This window comes from Peromyscus maniculatus, chromosome 21 (assembly GCF_049852395.1).
Source record: "Peromyscus maniculatus bairdii isolate BWxNUB_F1_BW_parent chromosome 21, HU_Pman_BW_mat_3.1, whole genome shotgun sequence".
Lineage (NCBI taxonomy): Eukaryota > Metazoa > Chordata > Mammalia > Rodentia > Cricetidae > Peromyscus > Peromyscus maniculatus.
In genome coordinates this window covers 57311507-57337798 of record NC_134872.1, presented here as the reverse complement: position 1 = coordinate 57337798, position 26292 = coordinate 57311507, and the positions used below count along the sequence as shown (strand labels likewise).

The following is a 26292-nucleotide window of genomic DNA, read 5'->3' as shown; positions in this document are numbered from 1 at the left end:
ACTGCACATTCCCTGAAGTTTCAAGAAGTGCTGACACTCACCAAGAAGAAAACAAATTGCATAAGCTTCCTAGATGAGGCAGGGAGCTTTTGGCCTTTTACTTTTATTTATTTATTTAGGTTTTTTTTTTGTTGTTGTTCATTTGGGGCTGGATATATGGGCCCGGATAAACATGCAAAGTTATGTTCTGTCCTGTACAGTTCTTTCTCTGTGCTTGTGAGGAAGTGATTTACTCCCATCTACATAACAGAAGTGACTGATTTGTCTTCCCAAGAAGAAAACTAAAGTTGAATCCTGAGCATCTTGGAAGTCATAGAGGAAAGAGATTATTGTGAGGTGGAAGTGAAGCCTTCGTTGACCTATGACTTATGTACGCGACAGAGGGCATCATGGGAACCAGAAACCTCCTGCTGTTATCAATGGAAGGATTTCATGTGTATTGACAAAGATCCTTGTGTTAATTCTGTCAGATTTGTTTCCTTAATTGGCTCAAAGGGTGGTGGGTTAGAGGATGAATATATTGAAAGGGGAGCCTTCCCCACTTGTCCATAGGGCAGAGTCTTCTGTTGGGAGTGATCCTACCAACACTGTCAAGTGTAAAAATGGAGAACGACGATCCTTCTGGCAGAGGGCTTGCCAGCCCAGATCACACTGACATTTTGTAATCTTGGGCTCATCTTGTTCCTCTTCTTCCCCAGGTACCTGCTAAATAGATTAGGCTACACTTACATTTTTTTTTGACATTCGAGTATTTAGTCCTTGTTTTATACAAAATCATGAATTATCAATGAGTGTATATATTCTCTACGCCTTTACTATGCTAAAGAGAAATTTGGGCTCCTAGCCACTTGAGACTTTGAGTAATTAACACTGATATTCATTTGATATCTACCACATTTAATAGAAAAACTTAAAGGGAAGGAAATAAAATTGGATCAGGACATCATAGGGAAAATGGAGGATCTGAATCTCCTTTTCTGGCATCGAGGCTGTCTCCAAATGGAGTAGATAGCAGGAAAAGGCATGTGAAAGTATATAGACCAAACCCAGTCAGTTGAAAAAAATGCAGCAGTTTTGATAACTTAGGTTTAGGCACCCATTAGTTCACACACACTGTATTAGAAAGGTGTGTGTGTGTGTGTGTGTGTGTGTGTGTGTGTGTGTGTGTGTGCATGTGTGTGTGCACATGTGTGTGTGCGCGCGTGTGTGTGTGTGTTTATGTATGTTAATAGTGTGTGTAGTATGTGTGCATTTATGTACTCTGTGTATAGTGTGTACAGTATGATGTGTGTAGCATGTGTTCATGTATATCCATGTCTCGGTGAGTATGTGTAATGTCTATAAGACCCATGTTGGATTAGTAGATGGAATAGTACTTTAGTGAGTTATGAAATAATTTGTAGTGGGGGCAGTTTTCTTTTTTAGCAGAATGAGGCATAACAATGACCAAAAATAACCTCCCTGCATTATTTGAATAAGGTTAAGAAATGATAAATAAATGTAGAAGGAGTTCTATGATATCCTTCCAGAATGATAGGGAGAAGGGTTGACTAAGGTTGAATTTTGAAGGAAACAGTTATAGGGAAGTGGGCCATACTTGAGCAAAGGCATGGATGTAATAATGGGGTAAGCCAAGCAATATTTTAGGAAGGGCATCCATCCCAGGAGGAAACAGGAGTAAAAGGTCTCAAGTGGGCATTTGCTTCACATGACTCCAGTCTTTAGTTGAACACATTTGAGCCTCCATTTCCTCAGCCTCAAAATGGACATAACAACACTTCATCTTCCCATCCACTGGGCTGGGATGGACTGGAATAGTTTCAGAAAGGCTGCCAGGCCAGACCAAGCTCACTCCAAGCTGGATAATAGTTAGTAGAGCTAATTGTAGCAATTTAAAAATGCTCTCAAATCGATGGCAGACACCATGGAATTGTTTTCCTTTGATGCCCTTAAGTACCTAATTAATGTCCGCTTGATCCAGATATTTTTACTGAGTGTCAGGAGCTTTCAGCTCCTTTGTAGTTCTGTGGCTGGGCTATGGATCTGCTCACCAGATTAACACATAAGGCTTGTGCTGCTGAAGTCTTCACATGCCCTTGAGTCCACTCACACCACCTTGCCTAACTTGGTTCTGTCAGGGGACCTTGATCACTGATCCTGAGCTTCAGTGTCATGTAGGTGCAAATTCCATGGTTCCCCCTTTTGAGATCTATGTTTCTCCCTTCTGGCCCTTGCCTTGATTAGCCCAATGGACCCTGAAGCCAGATTCTCATCTGAGTGACAAGCGCCTCTACTCTACCTCCTGAACTTCTGATTCCCTGGCTCTGGGGTGGCAGTGAGCAGGGTCTGTATTTTATTAAGTGCTGAGCTGAGAAACAGAGTTTGAAACATCATCTTCAAAGTGAAAGGAAGGGCTTTTGCTACAACTGTTCTATCTCTGGCCTAGATAGACAAGCTTTCCCAGTTCTTTTAATGAAGACTTGGATGACAGTGCAGATAACCTGGTTCACCCAGTTTTGTAGCTGATAGAACCATCTCCGTCTTTACAGCTTTTCTCCAACTTATTCCCTCTTCAGTCTCCCCCTGCTTGCCTTCCTTTCTGCGTTCTGTGTTGGCATGAGTGACATAAAGGAATACAGGCATGGTGGTATAGGTTGGAATCCTAGCAGTTGTTGTTGTTTTAATAGGAGATATGGTCAAGAGAATCATAAGTTCCAGACTAGCTTAGGTAACTTGGTAAGACCCTGTTTCAAAATAAAATGTAAAGACAGGGCTATAGGCTAAATGCAGCTCAATGATAGAGCACTTGCCCAGCATGTAGAAGGCTCTAGGTTCAAACTCAAGTAACATTAAATTATATAACATATATTCATAAGAAGTTACCTTTGTGTTGGTTTTATTTCACTAGAGCTAGCTCTATGGTGAGATCAGCTGAAAAGGCTGGCCTAGCTCTCATTCTTCGAGACCATGATGCAGCTCTTGTGGTTTCCAACGATGCTCAAGCACATTCCATTTGTACTCCTTTTTAATTGCTATACCACACACACACACACACACACACACACACACACACACACACACACACACACACACAATTCCTTAAATTGTGGAAAACCTTAGGCTTTTAGGTTATTATTTTTTTTTTTGTAGATGTAAAAAGTGAAGAGTCATGCTTTATCCAATTCCTAAGCCCCATGGTGATTAGGTTAAGTCTACATCTTGGGACTATTGACCTGGAAGGGGGGGGGGTCTGCATTCTCTTTTAGAAAATATACTACTTCTTCAAGAAACATCATTTTCTAGTTTATCTCTCAGAAATACTCCAGGGCACAATTCTCTATGTCAGTATAATTATTAGCATTACAAATATGTTCTCTCTTTTTTTTCTGTATTCCCTTTTCTTAAACATAATTTTTTTTTATTGATTCTTTGGCAATTTCACATCATGCGTCCCAGTCCCGCTCATTTCCCAGTTCCTCCATAGCCACCCCTCACCCCCATAGTGTCCTCTGGAAGAAAATTTAAAAATATTAATTAAAAAGGAAAAGAAGGCAAACAAAGAAACCAAAAACTCCGCCTCACTCCTCTGTTTTTCCTGCTTTTCCAGCACCTCTTCATGTCTCTCAGTGGCACTGGGAGCTGTGGTGTGGCACACAGTGGACCCTTTTGTCCACTCTGCTTGACTGGGAGCTGTGGTGTGTCACACGGTGGACCCTTTTGTCCACTCTACTTTATTTGCAGATATTCGTTGTGATGGTCTGGCTCAGGGTTTCCTTCTTCCTTTTCTTTCTTTTTTAACAGCAATTAATCTCTCTCTCTCTCTCTCTCTCTATATATATATATATATATATGTACATATATACATATATATATATGTATATATATTTAAATTTCCCCTTCACTTCTAAGCTTGTTTCTAGAAATTAAGAAACATACATAAACAGACAAGATGCTAACTGTAATTTAAAAATATATATTTATTTAATTGTTTACTTTATATCTGGGCTGCTATTTCTCCTCCCTCCTCTCCTCCCAGTCCCCCCCTCACCCCACTGTTCCCACCCCTCAATCCACTCCTCCTCCATTTCTGTTTAGGAAAGGGCGGGTCTTCTGTGAGTATCAACAGTACATGGCATATCAAGTTGCAGTAAAACTAAGCACTTCCCTGTGTATTAAGGCTGGGCAAGGTGACCCAATATGAGGGGTAAGGTCCCCAAAGCAAGATTCCCTTCTTAATGACTGCCTCCAATCTGCCTCTAACCTGTTGTGGGAGGACTTCTTAGGTACATATGTGTGCAGAGCTCAGGATTTCCATCTTGGTATGACAGTAACTGTACAGAGGCATGCACCTGCTGATGCTTTACCTTGAGGAAATCACAGTTTCTGTTCTCAGGTTTTTTTTTTTTTTTGTAGATGTAAAAAATGAAGTATTTATCTTCCTACCCAGCTCAAGAACTACTTAAGACATGCACTAAGCCTCTCATGTGCTGTGACTTTCATGTCTTTGCTTTTGAAAGCCTGTGGCTTTAAAGTGACCATGATTGAACAAGAAAACTGAAAGCTTTGAGAGTGGAACTGAAGACCGATGATTCTCCTCAGTGCTGCCCTCTGACCTTCAATTAAACCACTGGGCTATTCAGCTTGTCACCTAAAGTCAGTCTGCCTCTTACTTGTGCAGGTGTTGGCTTGGTTTAACACAGCTCACTAAGAGAAGAGGAAAGGGCCACATGGGGTGGGGGTAGATCTGAGTACTCCAGAAGCTGAATGTCCCTGTACAACAGGGATACTTGGTGGCAGAGTCAGTGAAAAATGATCCCAATTACATAAAGCAAAATGCCAGCCATCAAGGAGAACATTTTAATTCTCTCTAGCCCGGGCTATCCATGATTTTTTTTTGTGCAAGATTCAATATATATCTGTAAGAGTAAGAGTTGGAATCAGCTCTGCCTGTTAGTTTCAAGGGAGCCTGCGCTGAGAAAAAAAAGGAAAAAATTATGGAGCTGAGCACAGAGGCATCACTTATCCTTGTTCATATTCTTCCTCTATTTGGGTTAGTTGTCCAAGGAAAAGAGGGTGACGAATTTTTACTGAGGCATTTAACATTTTCCATTGCGAGCCTTGCTACCCAGTATAAGAAACAAGCCAAATTATCTCTTTCCAGGGCAACTTTTCCTTCCAGTTCTGTCGGAGGTGGTCCAGGCCTCACAGTTGGTTTCCCCAAAGAGTGCCACACGATGGCGACAACGTCACAGTGGAGACCAGTCAGCTGCTGCTGCTTGATGTGAACACAAGCCTCCTGAACGCGCTGCACATTAAAGGTCTGTGGAGTTTGAACGAGTCTTTCACTCATGGGGAAGGGGAAGGAAGGGGGAAGGTTCTGGAGACGTTTCAACATTTGATTGACAATTTATTTTGAAACCAAATTGAGTCTTGCTTTTAAAATGAAACATAAGAAATGGTCAGAGAAGTTCAAAGTAAGAGGCCATTCTTTTCAGTTCTTTAAAACTCTGAGTTTAATTATTTTATTTTTTTTCAAAAACAAGAAAGTTAATAGTGTTCCCCAGGAGCAGCTGCCTTGCCCAAGTGCTTTGTAGTCCTGCTTATCCAGGGCAACCCCCACAATATAGCAAAATGCCTTGAAATTGGTTAATGCTGCTGCCTTTGAAATCCTCTGCCAAGAAAGCAATGTCTTCCTGCGTTTACCCTGTTGTGGTTTTGACTTCTTGGTCCCGTGGAAAGTCATATAAATAGGCTTCCTTAGTGCAAAACCATCCACATAGCTCTAGGGTGTAGGAAGTTGGAGGGGCCTGGGAATTCAGATTTCAACTCATCTACCACGTGGCTGTTGGTCACTTCAACTCTTCGTGTATTTATTCTTGTATCTGTTAAGTGATAACAAAACACGCTGCCCGCTTCAGGGGCTGATAATAAGAAGTAAGTATGAAAGTGCCTTTGCTCATTGTATGGGAGAAATGCTTAGTTATGGATGTCTCTAAAACTTGAGGCCAAAACACCAGTAGTTAAGTATAAATGCTTGAACACCAATGCATGTATGTACCCTTGTTACTAAGAGCATATCTGCACAACCAAACGTTTGGAAGAGGGTTAGATAAAGTACTCTCGGGATCTGTTTCTTACAGACTGAGTCAAGTTTTTCTGGCCAGTTATTGTGGCATTCTTTATTCTGGAAGCTGCTTTTATTTTCCCTTTGATCCCAGGCGAGAAGAAGTTTTCTGTCAAGTCAGTTAATTAGTGTCCTTTAAGAGGTAGAATGTTTGTCACATTGGGTTTTTGCCCTGCCTTTGTGTTTTCTCTATGTATGTATGTGTAAATATGAATGAATGTAGTATGTATGCATGCATGCATGCAGCTCAGTGGCTATGGGGGGTATGTGTGTATGTATGCAACTTAGTGGTTACGGGGAATAGTATGTATATATGTATGTGGCCTAGTGGCTATGGGGAGTATGTATATGTATATAAAATATATGTATATAAAATATATGTATGTATAAATATATGTATATATATAAATGTATGTATAAATATATGTATATATATAAATGTAGGTATGCAGCTTAGTGGCTATCAGAGTATTATGTATGTGTGTATGTAATGTGGCTTAGTGGCTATGGATAGTAATGTATGTACATATGTGGCTTAGTAGCTATGGGGAGTATTTATGTATGTATATATGTATGTGTGTGGCTTAGTGGCTATGGAGAATATGTATATGTATGTGTGTATGTGTGTGTGTGTGTGTGTGTGTGTGTGTGTGTGTACATAAGTGGCTTATGCCAATCTATCAGTCACTGTGAATATCCTGAAGACTAGCAATGACAAAGTCAAATTAGAGACTTAGAACAGCATCTCCAATGTTTTCGTTGCTAAGCTTAAAACTGGGACCATTCTCATAGAACCTGAGTTATGCTGGAGGATGGGATACTCTGCTGCTGCTCAAGGGACTTGGCCTTTTGTTGACACAACCACCTGGGAATACCTTTCCAGCTCCAAGTCTGGGATTTCTAAGTCTGGTCTCTGGATATATGCTTATTTCTTAGTAATGTTTACTCAAGAAATCTTGAAAGGACAAGATATGAAAGACGAGGTATCAGATGGGCTTCAAAGGGCAGGGGAAAGGAAGGGCCATGTGCAGAAAGTATACAGCTTCTCTCTATTGACTCTTAGCTGCAAGTAACCCACATGTATGGTTTCCCGTGGTCTTCTTAGATTAGACAATACTTCACTCTTGTGCTGTGTAGAATCAATAAGCTGTATTTGGAAGGACAGACTCTCATTCTGGGGAATGGAAGGATAAGGAGGGGATATCAGCTTTTGCACACTGAGTGTGCAGGAGTTCTTTGCAGGGAGGAGCGTTGCCTCCAGAGAAACTGAGATTTTTATCATAGAGACATGAGTTGTGGATCTAGAAATAATGAGAACAAGAAAAAGACAAAGATCAAATTTTGTTCAACAGATAATTTGTGAATGCTTATTAAGTGGCCTGAGAATTCCCTGAGATACAAGGAAAAGTGAAGAAAACTATTAATGCCAGTAACAAGCAATATTGCCAAAAGGAAAATAACTAGGGGGGTAAATATGACAGATTGAAGTTTCTAGTTCTATCGAAGGCAGTTGATAGATATGGGCAGTGATGTATAATGAGGAGTGAGAAGTTATTAGAGTTGAAATGTGGGGAGGATTCAGAACATGCCGGCTTTGAGGTTTGGTAAGTAATACAAGTCAGTAAAATGTTTGCTGTTCAAGCGTAAGAACACAAGTTCCATTCCCGAACTCATATGAAAATGTCAGGTGTACTGACATGCACTGTAACCCCAGTGTCAGGGAGACACACACAGGCAGATCCCTGGGGCTCACCGGTCAGGCAGTCTAGCCTAATTGGTGAGCTCCAGGGCATGAGCCATCCTATCTTAATGAAGGCACAAAACATTTCTGAGAATAACAGCCAAGGTTGACCTCTACATGAACGTGCCCACAAATTCTCAGACATGTATATCCACCCACCTTAAAGAGAGCATGCCATTTTTTTCCAGACTTTTGAGTTTTGATCACATGGATAATCAAAGTTGGAGGAACTTTCCTACCTTACTTGCTGAGAGTCCATGTTTCTAGTAGCCAGCCTAATGACAGACTTCATTCTTTGTTTTACTATAACCCACCACAGTGATTCCTGTTGTCTTAAGCCTCACTAGGTGTTACATACATCCACACTTACATCATTTTTTCCTTCTCACTGTAATTTTGGACCTGAATTACTATAGATTGCCTCTAAGTTTTTCCCAGTGCTTTTAGGTTTTTTTTTTTTCTCTTCAGAATCCAGTTTCATTTATTACAGCACGATTTTTAAACTGCTGTGTGTTCTAGCTTCCTTTGTAGCTGGGCATAGTCTTGTGCTAAAAACTGGCCAGTGAGATCCAAGAGGAAAGTTGCATGGGCTGTATGGGAAGTTTCTTATAGTAGAGATGATGCAGTAGGGGGCATGTTTGTACTTTATTCCTTTCTCCCTTCCTGTTACGTAAATGTGACAGCTGAATCAGCCACTATATTAGATCATTAGGTCATTTGGTAAGGATGGAGAAGAAGGAACATGAAATGAACTCGGGACCTTGATGACTCTGGAGTTGCTATGGTAGTTTTGAAATGGCCACTTTAAAAAACTGTAATATTTTATTCATTCTTTGAGAATTTCATACATGCATGCAATGCATTTTGTAATTTATTTAATTTTTTTCATTTTACATACCAACCCCCTTTCTCCCTCCCTCCCTCCCCTTCTCCCGCCTACCCCCTATCTACCCCCCATCCCACCCCCCATCCCACCCCCAAGCCACTCCTCAGAGGGGGTAAGGCTTTCCTTGGGAAGTCAACGAAGTCTGGCATACCAAGTTGAGGCAGGACCAAGCCCCTCCTTCCTGCTTCAAGGCTGAGTGTGGTATATTCTACCATAGGGAAGAGGCTCCAAAAAGCCAGTTCATGCACCACTACTCGGTGCCCCATGAATGGATCAAGCCACACAACTGTTACCATCATTCCCAGGGCCTCGTTTGGTCCCATGCAGGTCCCCAGCCATCAGTCCAGGGACTGTGAGTTCCCACTAGCTCGGATCAGCTATTTCTGTGGTTTTCTTCATTATTATCTTGACCCCTCCTTGCTCATATGATCACTCCTCCCTCTCTTCAACTGGACTCCAGGAGCTCAGTCCAGTGCTTGGCTGTGGATCACTGCATCTGCTTTCATCAGTTACTGGATGTAGGTTCTATGATGACAGTTAGTCTAGTCACTTATCTGATTACAGGGGAAGGCCAGTTCAGGCACCCTCGCCACTATTGCTTGGAGTCTTAGGTGGGTTCATCCTTGTGGATTCCTGACATTTAAGGCATTGCTCAACATCCTAAGCCATCAGGGAAATGCAAATCAAAATGACATCGAGATACCACTTTATACTTGTCAGAATGGCTAAGATCAAAGACGCTGATATCAGCTTATGTTAGAGAGGATGCGGAGTAAGGGAACACTCCTCCACTGCTGGTACAAACTTGTACAGTCACTTTGGAAATCAGTATGGTGGTTTCTCAAAAAACTGGGAATCAATCTACCTCAAGACTCAGCAATACCACTCTTGGGCATATACCTAAAGGATGCTCAATTATACCACAGGGACACTAGCATTTTTGATCATACTCACCCCCAACTCCTTGTCCTCACTCTTTCCAGATCTACTTCCTAAACCATAACCCCTCCCGACTTCCTGTTTTAATGCACCTCTGAGTCTAAGTGGGTAGCCCATATGTACATGGCTGTGAGATCATCCACAGGAGCATGGTCGACCTACCTGTGGCTATAACCCTGACGAAGAAACCTGACAGTCCCTCCCCCAGCAGCCAACAGCTCTCTATAGCTCCTAGTTGGGGGTGAGAGCTCAGGAGCCCTTCCCCATTCTATACAGGAGTAAACCCACTTTTGAAAAGACCTATTTGCATGGAAAATAAGATTCCTTGTATTGAAGTCCTTTGAATTTGCCTTTTGTGCTGTGTGCTAAGGTTAACCTTATTGCTGTTAGCTTGTGCCTTTTTTTTTTTGCAGGTTCTATTTTCTTTTCTTTTTTAAAAATTTATTTTACAATACTATTCAGTTCTACATAACAGCCACAGATTCCCTTGTTCTCTCCCTTCCTGCCCCCCTCCCCTTCCCCCCAGCACACCCCCCATTCCCACCTCCTCCAGATCAAGGTCTCCCCCGAGGACTGAGATCGACCTGATAGACTCAGTCCAGGCAGGTCCAGTCCCTTCCTCCCAGACTGAGCCAATCGTCCCTGCATAAGTCCCAGGTTTCAAACAGCTAACTCATGCAACGAGCCCAGAACCTATTACCACTGCCTAGATGCTTCCCAAACAGATCAAGCCAATCGACTGTCTCACCTATTCAGAGGGCCTGATCTAGTTGGGGGCCCCTCAGTCTTTGGTTCATAGTTCATGTGTTTCCATTCGTTTGGCTATTTGTCCCTTTGCTTTATCCAACCTTGGTTTCAACAATTCTCGATCATATAAACCCTCCTCTTTCTCGCTGATTAGACTCCCAGCATTCCACCTGGGGCCTAGCCATGAATGTCTGCATCCAGATTCCTCAGTCCTTGGATGGGGTTTATGGCACAACTATTAGGGTGTTTGGCCATCCTATCACCAGAGTAGGTCAGTCCCGGCTGTCTCTCGACCATTGCCAGCAGACTTTTGTGGGGGTATCTTTGTGGATTTCTGTGGGCCTCTTTAGCACTTTGTTTCTTCCTTTTCTCATGTGATCTTCATTTACCATGGTCTCCGATTCCTTGTTCTCCCTCTCTGTTCTTGATCCAGCTGGGATCTCCTGCTCTCTTTCCCTCGACCCTCGCCCTTCATTGCTCCCACTCATGTCCAGGCTGTTCATGTAGATCTCATCCATTTCTCCGTCATTGGGTGATCTCTGTGTCTTTCTTGGGGTCCTGTTTTCCAGGTAGCCTCACTGGTGATGTGAGCAGCATTCCAGTCATCCTTGTTCCACATCTAGTATCCTCCTATGAGTGAGTACATACCATATTTGTCTTTCTGAGTCTGGCTTACCTCACTCAGGATGATTTTTTCTGGATCCATCCATTTGCCTGCAAACCTCATGATGTCATTGTTTTTCTCTGCTGAGTAGTATTCCATTGTGTATATGTGCCACAATTTATTTATCCATTCTTCAGTTGAAGGGCATCAAGGTTGTTTCCAGGTTTTGGCTATTACAAACAATGCTGAAATGAACATAGCTGAGCAAGTGCTCTTGTGGTATGATTGAGCATTCCTTGGGTATATGCCCAGGAGTGGTATTAGCTCGTGCCTTCTAAACGTATGTCATATCCTATTGTTACTTCTCTCTTCAAAACCCTACAATGACTTCACTTCTCACCAAGAGTAAAACCCAAAGCCCTTACTGTTTATTAACCTCAGATTTCTTCTTCGATCTTGTCATCCTTATACACTTCAAATAAGCCCTTCTGTGAATCCACCGGCCCTTACACCGCCACCCTTAATGTCCTTTGCCTAGAATATTTGTCCTCTGGATTCATGTAGCTTGCCCATTGTGTTTATATGCTCTCTGAGGAAATATCAGTGTATCAGAAAGAACTTACAGGGCAACTTTTCCAAAATTGCAGCAACCCCTCTTAGGATTCTGGAGGTTGGTTTGGCTTTCTTTCGTCATAATTTTATTATCTCATGCCATATTTTAAATGTACTCATTGGTGCAAAGTATGTTTCTCCTCATAGAATAATCCTCAAACCAAAAATATTCACTAATTTGTTGACTGTTTTTCTAGTCAGGATTTAGAACAGTGTGGAACAGATAATGGTTTCCCAAAAGCTGTGAGGTGATTGTTGCATGAACAGGCAGGTAAATGATATACAGTTCAAGGTCTGGGTGAAATCTACTGCAGCTATTAAAATAATTCCTGCTTTCTTGGATAATATCTTTCCCAATTAATTTATTTTTAGTCTCCTTAGTTGTTTCAGTGATACATATGCATGTCCATGCATACATACATATGAAACATATATATATATATGTGTGTGTGTGTGTGTGTGTGTGTGTGTGTATACAGGTATACAAAATGTACACATATATAATTATGGATTCTCAGCAGCATAAATCTTTTACCAAGTTATTTTTCTTTTTCCGAACTATGTAGAGGAATATCTTTACTGGTAAAGGAAGAACAGCAGTTCTTATTATGTGGTTTACGTTCTATAGCTCTATTTTGATCCATAGTATGTACAGAAGCACTTGGAAAATAATAAGGAGCTACTCAACATGAGATCAAATCATTGTCTCCATCACCAGGAGCAACTCAGTCTCTGAATGTCTCTTATGGCCTTCATTTTTCATAACCATGCATAGAATCAGAAAAGGAGCCAAGTAAAATTTTCTTTAATTTTCTCATTCCATCTACAGGCTGAGATAAACTAGGAAAAATTTCAAGGCTGGAATAGTTCCTTCAAAAGACTGTAGGGAACAAAAATCCGAAATATTATGGCATTTACATGTGTAAGTGTGCAGGTGGGAGCAGAGTATCCATTGTCAGCATTAACCACTCTCTCTACATTATTTTTGTGACAGTCTTTAACCGGATCTGAAGCTCAGTGACTTGGCTAGACTGGCTGGCCGGTGACTGCGTGGATTCTTCTGTCTTGGCCTTCTCAGTGCTGGGATGATCTACTCTGCCGCTCTTAGCTTTCTTTGTGAGTGCTGGGGATCTGAACTCTAAACAGCAAGCTCTTTACCAACTACGCTATCACCCCATACTTCTTCTTTTAATTATTCTTAAATTGTATTGAAATAAGCCAGATTTTTGTGATCATGATAAAGAAATTCAGAGATATCTACTGTAGTTTTATTTTATTTTGGAGTGCAAACACATTTACCTGTTCAGCTATTTTGCCACCTCTCCTCAGTATTATTTTATTCTAATTAGAAAAAGACACACACCTTTAATTTGTGGGTCATCTTTATCTCTCTCCTCCTTGCCCTCTCCTGTTTATTATTTTTTTGAGGGGGAGTCTCTAGCCTAAGCTGGGTTCTAAATCCCTATAGCTGAAGAGGGCTTTGAACTTCTGATCCTTCTGCCTCTAGTTCCTATTGCTGGGATTACAGGCAGACATCACCGTGAAGTGCTGGGAACCCCATCATGCCAAGCAAGTCCTGTCAGTTGTACATATTCCCAACTGCCAACATTTTTTGTTGTTGTTATTAGGGCTACTGTTAAACACAGAAGAGAATTAATCACTTATTACTAATGAGATGGGGTGGAAATAGGCATTTTGCCTTCATTTCAGTAATTATACTTTTTGTTCTTTTATGTTAGGATGCCCAATAGCTATAGGCATTTCTGAATTAAAACTTATCATTTTTTATTCCAAGTAATTACGAAGAGCAATAAAAACAAGGAAGGAAAGTTCCCCTCTTTCAGAGCATTATGCATCCCAGGCGAGGATCTTCTGCAGTTGAGGAAACATTTATATTTCCTGAACGAGGCAATGAATCTCTTTCTCATCTGGTGGTCAAGCAGCTTAATGTTAAGTGGCTGAGAGATAATAATTAACTAAGTGTTAATTAGGGGAGGATAGACCATCCTCATGGTGTAGAGCCTTTATATTTTAGGTATCTCTCTCTCTCTCTTACATACATATACAAAAACTATGATAAATACAAGTCGGTGGATACATTATTTTGAGAATCCAGTGTGTAGATAGATATGTGTATGTATGAGTGTGCACATGTAAATATGTAATTAAAACATCATATTTTACCCTATAAGTATATACAGTATAAAGGATGACATTTTGTAGTTTCTGATTTCTCACAATGCCATTTCTTTAAAATGCTTCACCAGAAGCTTGCTTCCAATTTCCCTTGCTGCTTAGTAATACACTGCTTGCCCTTAATGCGATTTTCTATTTCTTGGTCTACTGGTGTATACCACGACAGTTAAATGCTTGGCAGGCTTTCAAGCCAGAAGGAACCAAGTTAGATCTAGGCCTCAGCATCCACCATCTCTGTGACCTTGGTTAAACTGAGAGTCCCTATAAGCTTCAGGATTCTCCTTCCTGGGGCAGTACCAGATTGTAATGACTTCAGAAGTCACAGTGATATAAGAGCAAGCATTTGTGACTGTTGCGAGGCAGTATTACTATGCACTCCGAGGTCATAGGGATGTTTTGAGTTAAATGAGGAAATATTTTTAAAGCCATTAGTTTTTGACAGAGCCTGGTCCAGAATAAGAACTCAATTAACATTAGTTGTTTCTTTTGGACTAGCAGAGATAACAGAGGAGATGGCTGAGAATCAGACCTAAGTTAAAATTTTATTTACAGAAAGCAGCTGCTTCTATATATAAAGCAAACTGGATTACTGAAAGAATTAGCTGGATAATAAAGACTTTGGATTGCTTTTGCCTCTGTTATCTTCAGGATGTCACTGAAGTGTTTTTCTTTCCTTTGCAAGAGAAGAAAGGATAAGAGATGGAAACAGCAGAATCCTCGTCTGCCTGCCTCTTCTCTCCTTGTGGTTCAGACTTCATGGGTCATATGGCTTTTCTAGTGCAACTGGGAATGTGGTTTTATTTCCTTTAAAGCTGTTTTGAGTTCACAGTTTTAAGGACACTCAGATCTTTTGGATCTATTATATTCAGGACTTGTACAGTATAAGCATGATTATTGCTGGTTTGTTGAGATGAAGCATCCTTTATTTTTAGTTCATTAATTATTTGAGAATTTCACACATACACATAACACATCCGGATTATATTCAGTATCCATTACTCTCTACAATTCCTTCTAGATTCAACTTCTACTCCATCTCCTCTCACCACTTCATGCCCCTTTTAAAATAAAAGCTTACGGAGTCCAGTTAGTGTTACCCATATGAGGTAGAGTCAGTGGAGCCTCTGGTGGATTCCTAAAAAGATGCGTTTCCTTCCCCTGGCAGCCATCAACTCACAAGAGCTCCTCAGCTGGGGTGGAGGCTCGGGGCCCCTCCCCTTCTCCTGCTGGCATTCTGACTGGCTTATTTTGTATAGATCTTGTGCCGGTCACCACAGCCGTGGTGAGTTTATGGGTGCCGTGCCATTTCTTAACCCACTGTCGAACTCCTTGTCAAATGTCTTCATCTTTGGAAAGGTTTTGCGGAATTTAGGGTGCACCATCAAGTACTGACCCCAGCTTGCCTTCTTATCCCTGTTGTGTGTATTAGTTTTTGCTAGGACCTCAAAGAACAACATAAATGAGAGAATAATTTTATCCCACAGTGTGACGTGTTTGTCTGTTGTTGTGCTAAGGAGGGCATGACAGAGCAGGGCAGCTCATCTGGGGGATGTGAGGCAGAGAATTGAGAAGAGGCCAGGGCATGGTAGAGCCTCCAATATGTTCCTCTAGTGACCTGAGGCCTCCTACAAGGTTCTACTTTCTGTGTTTTACCACCTCTCAGTGATGTGAACCCATCCAGGGATGAATCCAGTGCTTATGTCAGGGTCCTCAGGATCTAATTGTCTTGGTAATGTCCTCACAAGCACATCCTGAAGTCTGCTTTACTAATCTCAGTTCAATTAAGTGTAGCATCAAGACTAAGCATCTCTCCAGGGACTTGTATACTTTTCTGCTCCTTATTGACACCGACCTAGCCTCAGATTCTGTTGGTACTTCAGATCCACTTTACAACAGAAAAACCAGGAAATGCTGCAAGGAGGGTTCCCCTGATATGACACTTGTTGTTATGACACTCGGCGGATTGCTCTATGTGTGCAGTATTCGTAGACACCAGCCTGAGTTGAAAGGAAATAGATCTGATGACAGCCTGGAGTTTTGATCATATTGAAATATTCTGTTTTGAGGGTTCTTTCTGCAATAGGATGTCTTGGTCAATAAGAGATGTGAAGGTGGCAAAATTTGTTCTGAACTGGTAGGCTTAAAATAATTTACCTATAAATTGCATGTGAAAGAAGACTGAATTACTTACTTTCTTGGTCAAAATATGGCCACCTGTCTTAGTTAGAGTTTCTGTTGCTGTGAGGAGATACTATGACCATGACAATTCTTCTCCTTTTTTGGGGGGGGGGTTGAAAAAATATATATATTATTTTATAATTTAATTTAATTTTACGTATCAGCCATGGATTCCCCTGTCCTCCCCCCTCCACCCAGCCCACTCCCCCTTTCCATCTCCTTCAGGGCAAGGACTCCCCTGGGGATTCAGCTCAGCCTAGTAGATTCAGTTGAGGCAGGTCCAATCCCCTCCTCCCTTCACCCAGGCTGAGCAAAGTGTCCCAGCATAGGTCCCAGGCTCCAAACAGCCAGCTCATGCACTAAGGACAGGTCCCAGTGCCACTGCCTGGGGGCCTCCCAAACAGTTCAAGCTAATTGACTGTCTCACTTATCCAGAGGGCCTGATCCAGTTGGGGGCTCCTCAGCTATTGGTTCATAGTTCATGTGTTTCTACTAGTTTGGCTATTTGTTCCTGTGGTTTTTCCAACCACAGTCTCAACAATTCTAGCTCATACAATCCCTCCTCTTTCTCGCCGATTGGACTCCTGGAGCTCCACCTCGGGCCTAGCCATGGATATCTGCATCTGCTTCCATCAGTCATTGGATGAGAGTTCTACCATGACTGTTAGGATGTTTGGCCATTCGATTACCAGAGTAGGTCAGTTCAGGCTTTCTCTCGACCATTGCCAGGAGTCTATTGTGGAGGTATCTTTGTGGATTTCTGGGGACCTCTCTAGCACTTTGCTTCTTCCTATTCCCATGGGGTCTTCATTTATCATGGTCTCTTTTTCCTTGTTCTCTCTCTCTGTTCTTGATCCATCTGGGATCTCCCATTCCCCTAAGCTCTCTTTCCCTCGTCCTTTGCCCTTCATTACCCCCACTCACGTCCAGTTTGCTCATGTAGATCTCATCCATTTCTCTGTCACTGGGCAAGAACCTGGAAACAACCTAGATACCCTTCAACTGAAAAATGGATAAATAAAATATGGTACATATACACAATGGAGTACTACTCAGTAGAGAAAAACAATGACATCATGAGGTTTGCAGGCAAATGGATGGATCCAGAAAAAAATCATCCTGAGTGAGGTAACCCAGACTCAAAAAGACAAACACGGTATGTACTCACTCATAGGGGGATACTAGATGTAAAACAAAGGATGACTAGACTTCTACTCACAACTCTAGGGAGGCTACTTAGTAAAGAGGACCCTAAGAAAGACACAGGGATTGTCCAATGACCATGACAACTTTTATAAAGGAAAACATTTAATTGAGGTGGTGGCTTACAGTTTCAGAGTTTCAGTCCATTATCATCATGGTGGGACATGGTGGCATGTAGGCAGACATGGTGTGGAGAGGTGGCTGAGTGTTCTACATCTTACAGGAAACAGGAAGTGGACTGTCACAATGGACAGTATTTTGAGCATATATGAGACCTCAAAGCCTGCCTCCATAATGACACACTTCCTCCAACAAGACCACACCTATTCCAAAAAGGCCTTACCTCCTAAAAGGGTCACTCTCTTCGGTTGCCATTTTCTTTCAAAGCACCTCACCACCCTTCTGGCAGAGGATTTGGGGTGGCAAATTGACTCACTGAAGTTTGGTTAACAAAATGGACCCTGGGTCACATCTGAGGCAGTCTCAGATTCTTCAGTGGATTTGATAAGTCTGCTAGCCCCTGAATAATAACATCTCTCTCCCATTGGTAGAAAGAAAGTAGATTGTAGTATGTGTAGCCCTGTGGATGAAGAGCAGTGAAGGACGAGGCAATTGTACTGCCTACATTTGCCAGCAGGTATTCCATGTGATCCCAAGCAGAAGCTTGATTGTGTATCAGAAAGTATTAACCTGAGTAGTTTTGAAAACTACTCAGGACTTCCTTTACCTTGGATGCTTTTATGTATCAGTCTTTTCTTGGTGACTGGTTGATGTAACTTTCATTATGGAAAGTTAGTTTCTGTAAGGCTAAATGGATCATTGACAGAATTTATAATCTACTGAGAATTTGTTTTAATTTGTGTTGGTATATGTGCATACATGTTGGAGTATGTGTTTATGTATGTGGAGGTGTGTGTGTGTGTGTGTGTGTGTGTGTGTGTGTGTGTGTGTGTGTGTAGGCTATGAGCGTCATTCCTCAGGTTTTGTACACTTTTTATTGTTATTGTTTGCTTTGTAATATTCCTTTACATAATGTGAATGTATGTCACTGTGATTGATTTAATAAAGAAGTTCACCAGCCAATAGCTGAACAGAAAAAGATTAGGCAGGTGAGCCAGACTAGGAGAATGCTGGGAGGAAGAAGGGCAGAGTCTGGAGTTGCCAGTCAGACTCAGAGGAAGCAGGAGATGAATGTGCCATGCCAATAAAGGTACCACCATGTGGCAGAGCATAAACAAGGAATATTGGTTAATTTAAAATGTAATAGCTAGTTAGTAATAAGCCTGAGCTATAGACTGAGCATTTGTAATTAATAAAAACCTTAGTGTGTTTATTTGAGAGCTGCTGGTGGGACAGAAATGTCTGTCTACAAATGTTTTGCTTTGGGTTTCTTACTAGCTTAGAGCTCACAAGTTTCTAGACTGACTGACCAGTAACTCTTAGAGATTTGCCCGTCTCTGGTTCCCCAGTGTTTACAAGCTTATGACTGTGTTCAGTTTTATTTTATTTTTATGTGAATTTTAGGGATTGAGTTCAGATATACATGCTTGTTAGGCAAGCATTTTACAAATTGAAGTATCTCCAGCCCTTGACTTTCTCCATCACATTCGTGTGTGTGTGTGTGTGTGTGTGTGTGTGTGTGTGTGTGTGTGTGTTTAGCGTGCATGTGGATGTCACAGGACAACCTCAGGTGTTGACTCTTACCTTCTATCTTGTTTGAAACAGGATCTCTCATGGTTTGATGATGCATATGCCAAGCTACCTGGTCCACAAGGTTCTAGGAATTCTATTGTCTCTAGCTCTCATCTCATCATAGGAATGCTGGGTTGTAGATGGACACTACATGTCTTGCCTTATGTGTATTTTGGGAATCTGACCTTGAGTTCTTACTTGTACAATGATTATTATATCCATGGAAGTATCTCCACAACCCCATTTATTTATAAATATGACATCAATTTTTTTCTTCCTTTGACTATTGTGGAAGATTATAAAGTTCTAGGCTATAAGCTAAAAATAGCAGCAGCCAGAATTAGTGATGTTCATCCTGACCGAAAGCACCCGTGGACCTCTGGGAAAGTATTAGATGCCCAAATAATTGCTGAATGAATGAACTAATAACTGAGTTTCTTACTTGAAAAAGCAGGTTCATGTTGGTTGTGAGTTTTCTATAGCCAGCATCCTTCCTGGTAACCTCACATGTTACTGGATTCATCCAGACAGTGACCAATTTCATTTGCTATTTGTGTATCAGGAGATCAGAGACAAAGGCTTTTTTATGTGAGGGACACTTGCCTCTGAAGCCCGTTATTTTTTCCAATCTGACAATGGCTTATATTATTTACTTCCAGAGAACAGTCCCAGACACACTTGATTAGCCATAAATGAAAGATAATCCATTGCTGTGAGAGAGGACATGCTTTCAATAGATAGGCAAACAGACAGATAGATAGATGCTTAACAATTTACAGTTTATGTCTTGACAACTTGGATATTGTAATATGAAAAATGTTACGGAAAAGGTCCAGTCCATTCCTAGAACAGTATTTTCAGTAATGAAAGATAAATGTCTCAAACTTTCTTACTTAAAACCCTTCATTGGCTTTCCATTAGCCCTTAAGTTCAAATCCAAACTTAATATGGCTTACAGGGTCCTTCAGGACTCGGCCTCTCCTTACCTTTCTATCTCATTTGTTGATTAATGATCCCTAGATCCTATTCATCCTGACTAGGAAGGGAATTGTTAGTTTGGGTTTCTTATGTAACTAAGATTCTTGGACTATTTGAACTATGAAACTATGAGACCAAACATTTTATTACTGTTGTTTCCTATGCAATGTGTAATATTCACAGGGCCAGGTGATGTTTTCATAGTTTCAAAATTACTATACAAAATAACTTAGCCTTGATTTCTAATAGAGCAATGTTATAGACAAATTAGGGAATTATGTCTGGAAGTCATTTAAAGAACAGCTTGCTCAGAGAACTGTACTCACTTGTCAGCTGGACAGAAATATGATGGGGTGAATGCTTAAGGAAAGTTAATAAACAAGAAGAAGCATGAATACATTTGGCAGGTAGGGAGGCTTCTATCAGCTCAGGGTAGAATTTCGGGGGAAAGATGCAGATTTTATGTTTGTCTTTGTTTCCTTTTGCAATAGCTTTCTTTGTGAGGACTTCAGTGATTTCAGGACTCCATGGAGTAACTGTGACCTTGAACACTTAGATGTAAGCACTGTGAGTGAGGGATGTGGTGGGTTTCTGTAGCTCTAAAGGGAATCAAGGTTTAATTGAGAAGTAATTGGTAACAGTTGCCGGAATGTCAAACATTTATTTATGTTGGTGTTTCAGCCCCTTTAAAGATTTACATATAGTTCCAAAAATATGATTAAACTTGTAATTAGTATAGAATTGATTCAGAAAGAACAAGTAAGAGTCTAAGTGAATTGAAGCCTTCACCTCCCTGCTCAGTTGTCTGTAAAACAGGTCTGTTCACTACATTAGGATATTCTCATTTACCTGGAACAGTTCACCTCCACTGTAGCCCCTGGATACAGAGACCATATGTTTTTACATATTTATTTTAACACCTTGGAGAAGGACTGGGAAATAACAGTAAATATTTATTGGATGAGAAAGGAAATTAATTGATCATTCCAAGTTTGTATTTATTCCATCTGTTTTAGATGACAGCAAGTATGGTAAGATTATGGACACCCAAAGCCATCACATCACTTACCTGTAATAGTAAGGGGCACCTACAGTTCTCAACCCACAGCATCTAGGTATAGGTCACCACCATCCTGTCTATGTTTTAAGATATTCATTCAGGTCACACTGATGAGCGATCAGGTTTGAGGAGGAGCCTGAAACAATAAATGGAACCCCATCGCACTGTCAGCATTGAAAGGCAACTAACACAGTACCACAGCTCTTTTCACAATGGCCATTTGACTTGTACAAAGAGCGAGGGAAATTATACCTGGGCACACCGAATGGGCTTCTCCTGAGCCTAGCATTTTAGGTTGGCTGCAGTTCTTTATCCTGCTGGGGAAACCTAAACTGATGAAGACTGTTTCTTCCAGCTGCTATTGTTTGTGGCTCTGAGTCAATGATTTTATTTCAGCTCCGTCTCCCCCCTCTGTACTGCCCATGCCGCTGCAATGCAAGGCTAATTAAAGAATTGGGATGTGGTATCCATTCCTGGGAGGTGTATAATTCTCTTCTTGCATCCCAAGAACATTTTTTTTTTTTTTGCAAACCCTTTCAGTTCATATTTTCTTTTTTTAATCAGGCAGAGACATTACAATTAAAATACCGTTAAAGTGATTCTGGCAAGTATTGCAATAAGCATGTTTTTTAATTAAAGAAAGAACAGGGGGATGCATAAGCAGCATCAGCTAAAGGGGAAATTTTCAGCTGATATCTGTTTTAATTGAAAGTAAAAAGAAATGGAGAAGAGCAGCAGTAGCCTTTGCTTGCTTGCCGGTGTGTAAGTGGCTTCATCCCAGGATGCTAAGCCTAGGTGTTCTGTGCTTGATTAATTAGTAGCCAGCCAGAGAGACCATTCCCTTTGCCCCTTATCCTTAAAGCCTGATTTATGCCTCACATCCTCCATGAATATGTGAGGGCTCAGGCTTCTATTTCCTGAGCTGCTTGTGGATAGGATTATGGAGCGTGGACTGAGCTCTTGGGGGCTCTCGTTTGCCAGCCAAATTGATTTTCCGCCTCTCTGGCCGGGGACAAGCCCACCTCGAAGGCTTCTCAGGCTCTGCTCCAGTGGATCAGGCACAAGTCTAATGTGGAGCTTGCCAACAAAGGAAACCGTGTGGTGTGCACCCCATCACAATGCAGGCTTCAGGCTGTGGCTGCCTTGCCTAAATGCTACTCTCCCCTGCTCTTCCTCACCTCCTCATGGCTCCCACCCTCAAAGCAGTACAGTACAGTGAGTACCGTATCACACCTCACCACTTCCCATATCACAGCTAGCACCCCTTTATCAAGGCAGAGAAGTATCTGTACATCCTAAATATGCAGTCACCTGTCATTCTCCTGGAGGGCTAATCTGCAGACTCCCTTGACTATTCATTTGACAAGTTAACAGTTGAAAAATTGTGATACGTAGCCTGCTGAATTATTTAAGAAAAAAATTTCCAAATGAAGGTTAGTCAATGCAAGTAAATAAATTGGATAGTTTGCCTCCCCTGATTCAGGTAGTTCAAGGTTTGAGAACACAGATGATCTAGTTCGGTGATAGAAATCGTCTAATTAATTGGGGACCTTGGATCCTTTTTGGAGTCTTGCATTAGGCTCAGTGTCACTCTGCCTCTCTCTTCTGATTGACCCTTGAGTTCATTGTTTGTTTCCTTTTTCACCTAATACTCACCTCCTCACCAAAAATGCTATCACTCTGAACCTTTACTCCCCCAATCCTCCTAAAAAATGGCATATAGTATTTGACATCCCAATTACCACCTCCACAGCTCTTAAAACTTTCCCCAGAGTCCATGCATTTGCTTGGACTTTCTGATTATTCTAATCTATTTAATTCTTATTATTCTAGACTTTATGTGGATATTTGATGGACCTTTCTTCCCTGCTCCTTTTCCCCCTCTTTTGTTTTCAGTCTACTTATCCTCTGTGGGAGACTCACTCACTTCTCTAGCTTAAAGTTGTATTTATTCAACAAGACTTTACTATTTCCCATGGCCCAGGTGCTGTTAATGGCACAGAGACTTTGGCTGTGGAAGAAACCAGTCAAAATCATCCTCTTAGAGAGTTTACTTTTATAAGGAAACAACAAATAAGCAAATATGTTATGTTTTTATTGGATTTCTTACTTCCACAGAGCAAAATTCAGCATGGGTTGAGGTGGACAGGGAACCGATCCTGAGGAAGGGTAGCTAGGGGACTTTGCACAAATCAAGGGTAAAGGCTGCAAGATGGGAGGAGATGGCAAAATGGTCAGTGCAACAGGAGCACTGGATCAAGAAGGGACTAGAGGGTGCCAGAGCCAGAGGAGACTAACCCTGAAGGGTCTGGGGGGCTTTGAGAGAAATGGGAACAGCTCCAGGATTCTAACAGAGAGATGGATTATGGCTTCCATTAAAAAGATAAGCTCTTCCAATATTTCAGGACTGAGATGAAAATGACCTAGACTGTAGGAGCATATATCCAGGTGGTGAGAAGTAGTTGAGTTATGAGGGTAATTTGAAGATAAGATGCACACAATTTCTTCAGGGGTTGAAAGAGTGAAAGTCGACTCCAGAGTTGTGAGACTCAGCAAACCAAATCTCTGAGGTAAGAGGAGTTTAGGGTTTGAACTGTTGGGTTTAAAAGATAATTGGACATCCAATTACTGAATATGAAGATGGGTGTATAAATTGAGTTGAAGGCTGAGATTAGGCTTGGAGATAAATGTTTGGGAGTTATCAACAACTAGGTACGTTGATATTTTTAACCCTTGAGATAAAAATGGGACAATAAAGGTGTTGTCCATGCACTAATAAGAAAAGTGGCCAAAGGGTTGGGTCTTTGGGACACATGGAGTGTCATAGGTTGGCATGATCAGAGAAATCAACTACCGGGGAATAGATGCCTGGGAAGTAGGAAGAAGCCCAGGGTAGTGACTCTTTAAACCCAGCACCTGGGAGGCAGAGGCAGGTGGGTCACTGTGAGTTCAAGGCCAGCTAGTCTACAGAGTGAGTTCCCAGACAGCCAAGACTACATAATGAGACCCAGTTTCAAAAAGAAAGAAAGAGAGAGAGAGAGAGAGAGAGAGAGAGAGAGAGAGAGAGAGAGAGAGAGAGAGAGAGAGAGAGAAGGAAAACCAGGACCACACAGTTCTGGGCAATTGGGGTGAAGGAGTTCCCAGAAATAGCAAATTACGAGGTACATCAAAGTTTGAGACTAATATGAATAAAATTTGTGACCTTGACAGAAACAGTTATAGTAGAGAAGTGAGGCAAAGGTCCAGCTGGGGATGGGGATTATGAAAGAAAAAGAAACGGAAGAACTGAAGACCAGGAAAGCCAGCTCTGTGCAAGATTATTGGTTCATAGTAAAAAATAAGTTAATTTTTTTTTTTTGTAAGGAAGTCATCTTTAAAGCTATGTATCTGTTTTCTTTATAAAACACAGCAAATTGGCCGGGCGGTGGTGGCGCACGCCTTTAATCCCAGCACTCGGGAGGCAGAGCCAGGCGGATCGCTGTGAGTTCGAGGCCAGCCTGGGCTACCAAGTGAGCTCCAGGAAAGGCGCAAAACTACGCAGAGAAACCCTGTCTCGAAAAACCAAAAAAAAAAAAAAAAAAAAAAAAAAAAAAAAAAAAAAAAAAAAAAAAAAAAACCACAGCAAATTATTCTGTGGTCACTACAGATGATGATTAATTGTACAGTTAGCCAAAAGTTTGTTTTCAATGTTCCTTTTTTTCCCCTTCAAACATTAGCTGGCTGCTAAAAGTCTCTTTTACTTCCCCTTCAAAGAAATAAGAGAGGTTTGATGGAAATGAGTGGTTACATGTAAAAGATGTGTTCATTTATGTATTTTCGAGGGGAAGCAACTGTAATGTTGCTTGATTGATTCTTATACAATTACCCAAGACCACTTGTGAAGATACAGCCAGCTTTCATTCAAGTCATAACAAGCAATTTTAGAGTCATCCCGAAAGGCTGATTTTAGCTCCACTCTTTACTTTAACTTTAAGAAATGGGGTCAGAGTCTGTAAAGTGGAGACATAGCATCCTCCTACTGCCCTCCCATGTCCAAGTCACCATCCTGTGAAGCGGCCTGTTCTAGACTGATTTCAAGTTGTCTCTGTGAGGATGGAAATTCTGAGGCCTTTACACAGGCCAGGAGGAAGCATCGGCTTTAGATTTTTTTTCTCCCCGCAGAAAGGCTTTCACTTTGGGTACCATGGAATTATTTTATATACAAAGAACTGAATTCCTTAGTAAACTTCCTCCATTGTGTACCTTTCTATTCTTTCCTGCTGATGAAGCAAGGGAAATGCTTTTTAGCAGGGTTTATGATGTTCATGTTCATTAATTCATCCTGTTTCAGCACTTTCGACATGAAGTATTTGTTCTCTTTGTACCAAGGTCCTGTCAGTAAATGATGTTTACTGGTGTTTCAAAATCTCTACCAATTTGTTTCAATGTGTTTAAAATTTTGCTTAATGGTATAAGGGACAGAGCCCAGGCTTATGTATTTATCTACTAATCCTTGTAATCTGTTATATATCCTTTTTGGAAAAAGGGGAGGATATCTCCATTAACAAAATAAAAATAAACTCTTGTAGAAACAAGCTAAAGGCAAACTTACTTAGGTTAATATGTTTTCACTTAAATACAGCTATGAAAACAACCTCACTCAGTGAAAAGATTGCCAGGAACTATTTGTGGAAATAGGTAAAATACTGGTGTTTTTGTCAAGTGGTCCTGTGTTCTAATGCTGAGCTTTTTTCTTAGTTAAAAGAAATGCAAGCTTCTCTAAGCCTATTTTCTGCTATGGGAAACACAGAAAGGGGTGTTTATTTCACAAGCTAAGTTTTGAAGATTATTTCAAATAAACTGTCCAATGAGTTTGGTTTATGGTAAGTATTTAATAAACATCTACTTTTTAAAAAAAATCCTTTGTTTTTGGAATAAGTATTGGGCTACAATACATTTTGTTATAAAATAAATGGGAGAACATAATGAAACCTGACTCAAAATGTAATCAAAGTCTAAAATGATCTCTTCAGTCTTATTTGAAGGGTGATTCCAAATGTACTATATATACCCCAGTCAATCTCAGAAAAACCTGGCTTCATGTCATCTTTAATATCAAATGAACATCTAAATACATTATTAAAAATAATTAAAAAAATTGTCATCTACAGAATTTCCCTGGATTCACCTAGTGTTTGGCTGTGGGTTTTTGCATCTGCTCCCATCAGTTGCTGGATGAGGCTTCTTTTTTTTTTTTTTTTTTTTTTTTTTTTGGTTTTTTTGAGACAGGGTTTCTCTGTGTAGCTTTGCGCCTTTCCTGGGACTCACTTGGTAGTCCAGGCTGGCCTCGAAC

At 41.0% G+C, this 26292-nt stretch overlaps 1 protein-coding gene across 11 annotated transcripts in view; it reads left to right on the top strand.

Annotated features, from left to right (window-relative positions):
* The window catches only part of Pkhd1 (PKHD1 ciliary IPT domain containing fibrocystin/polyductin), a 483551-nt gene that overhangs the window by 143770 nt on the left and 313489 nt on the right, over window positions 1-26292 (top strand). For all 11 annotated transcript variants that reach the window (XM_076557889.1, XM_076557888.1, XM_076557887.1 and 8 more), the window contains one exon: window positions 5162-5318. In XM_076557889.1, coding sequence (XP_076414004.1) covers window positions 5162-5318 — 157 coding nt within the window. The remainder of the gene's footprint in view (window positions 1-5161; window positions 5319-26292) is intronic.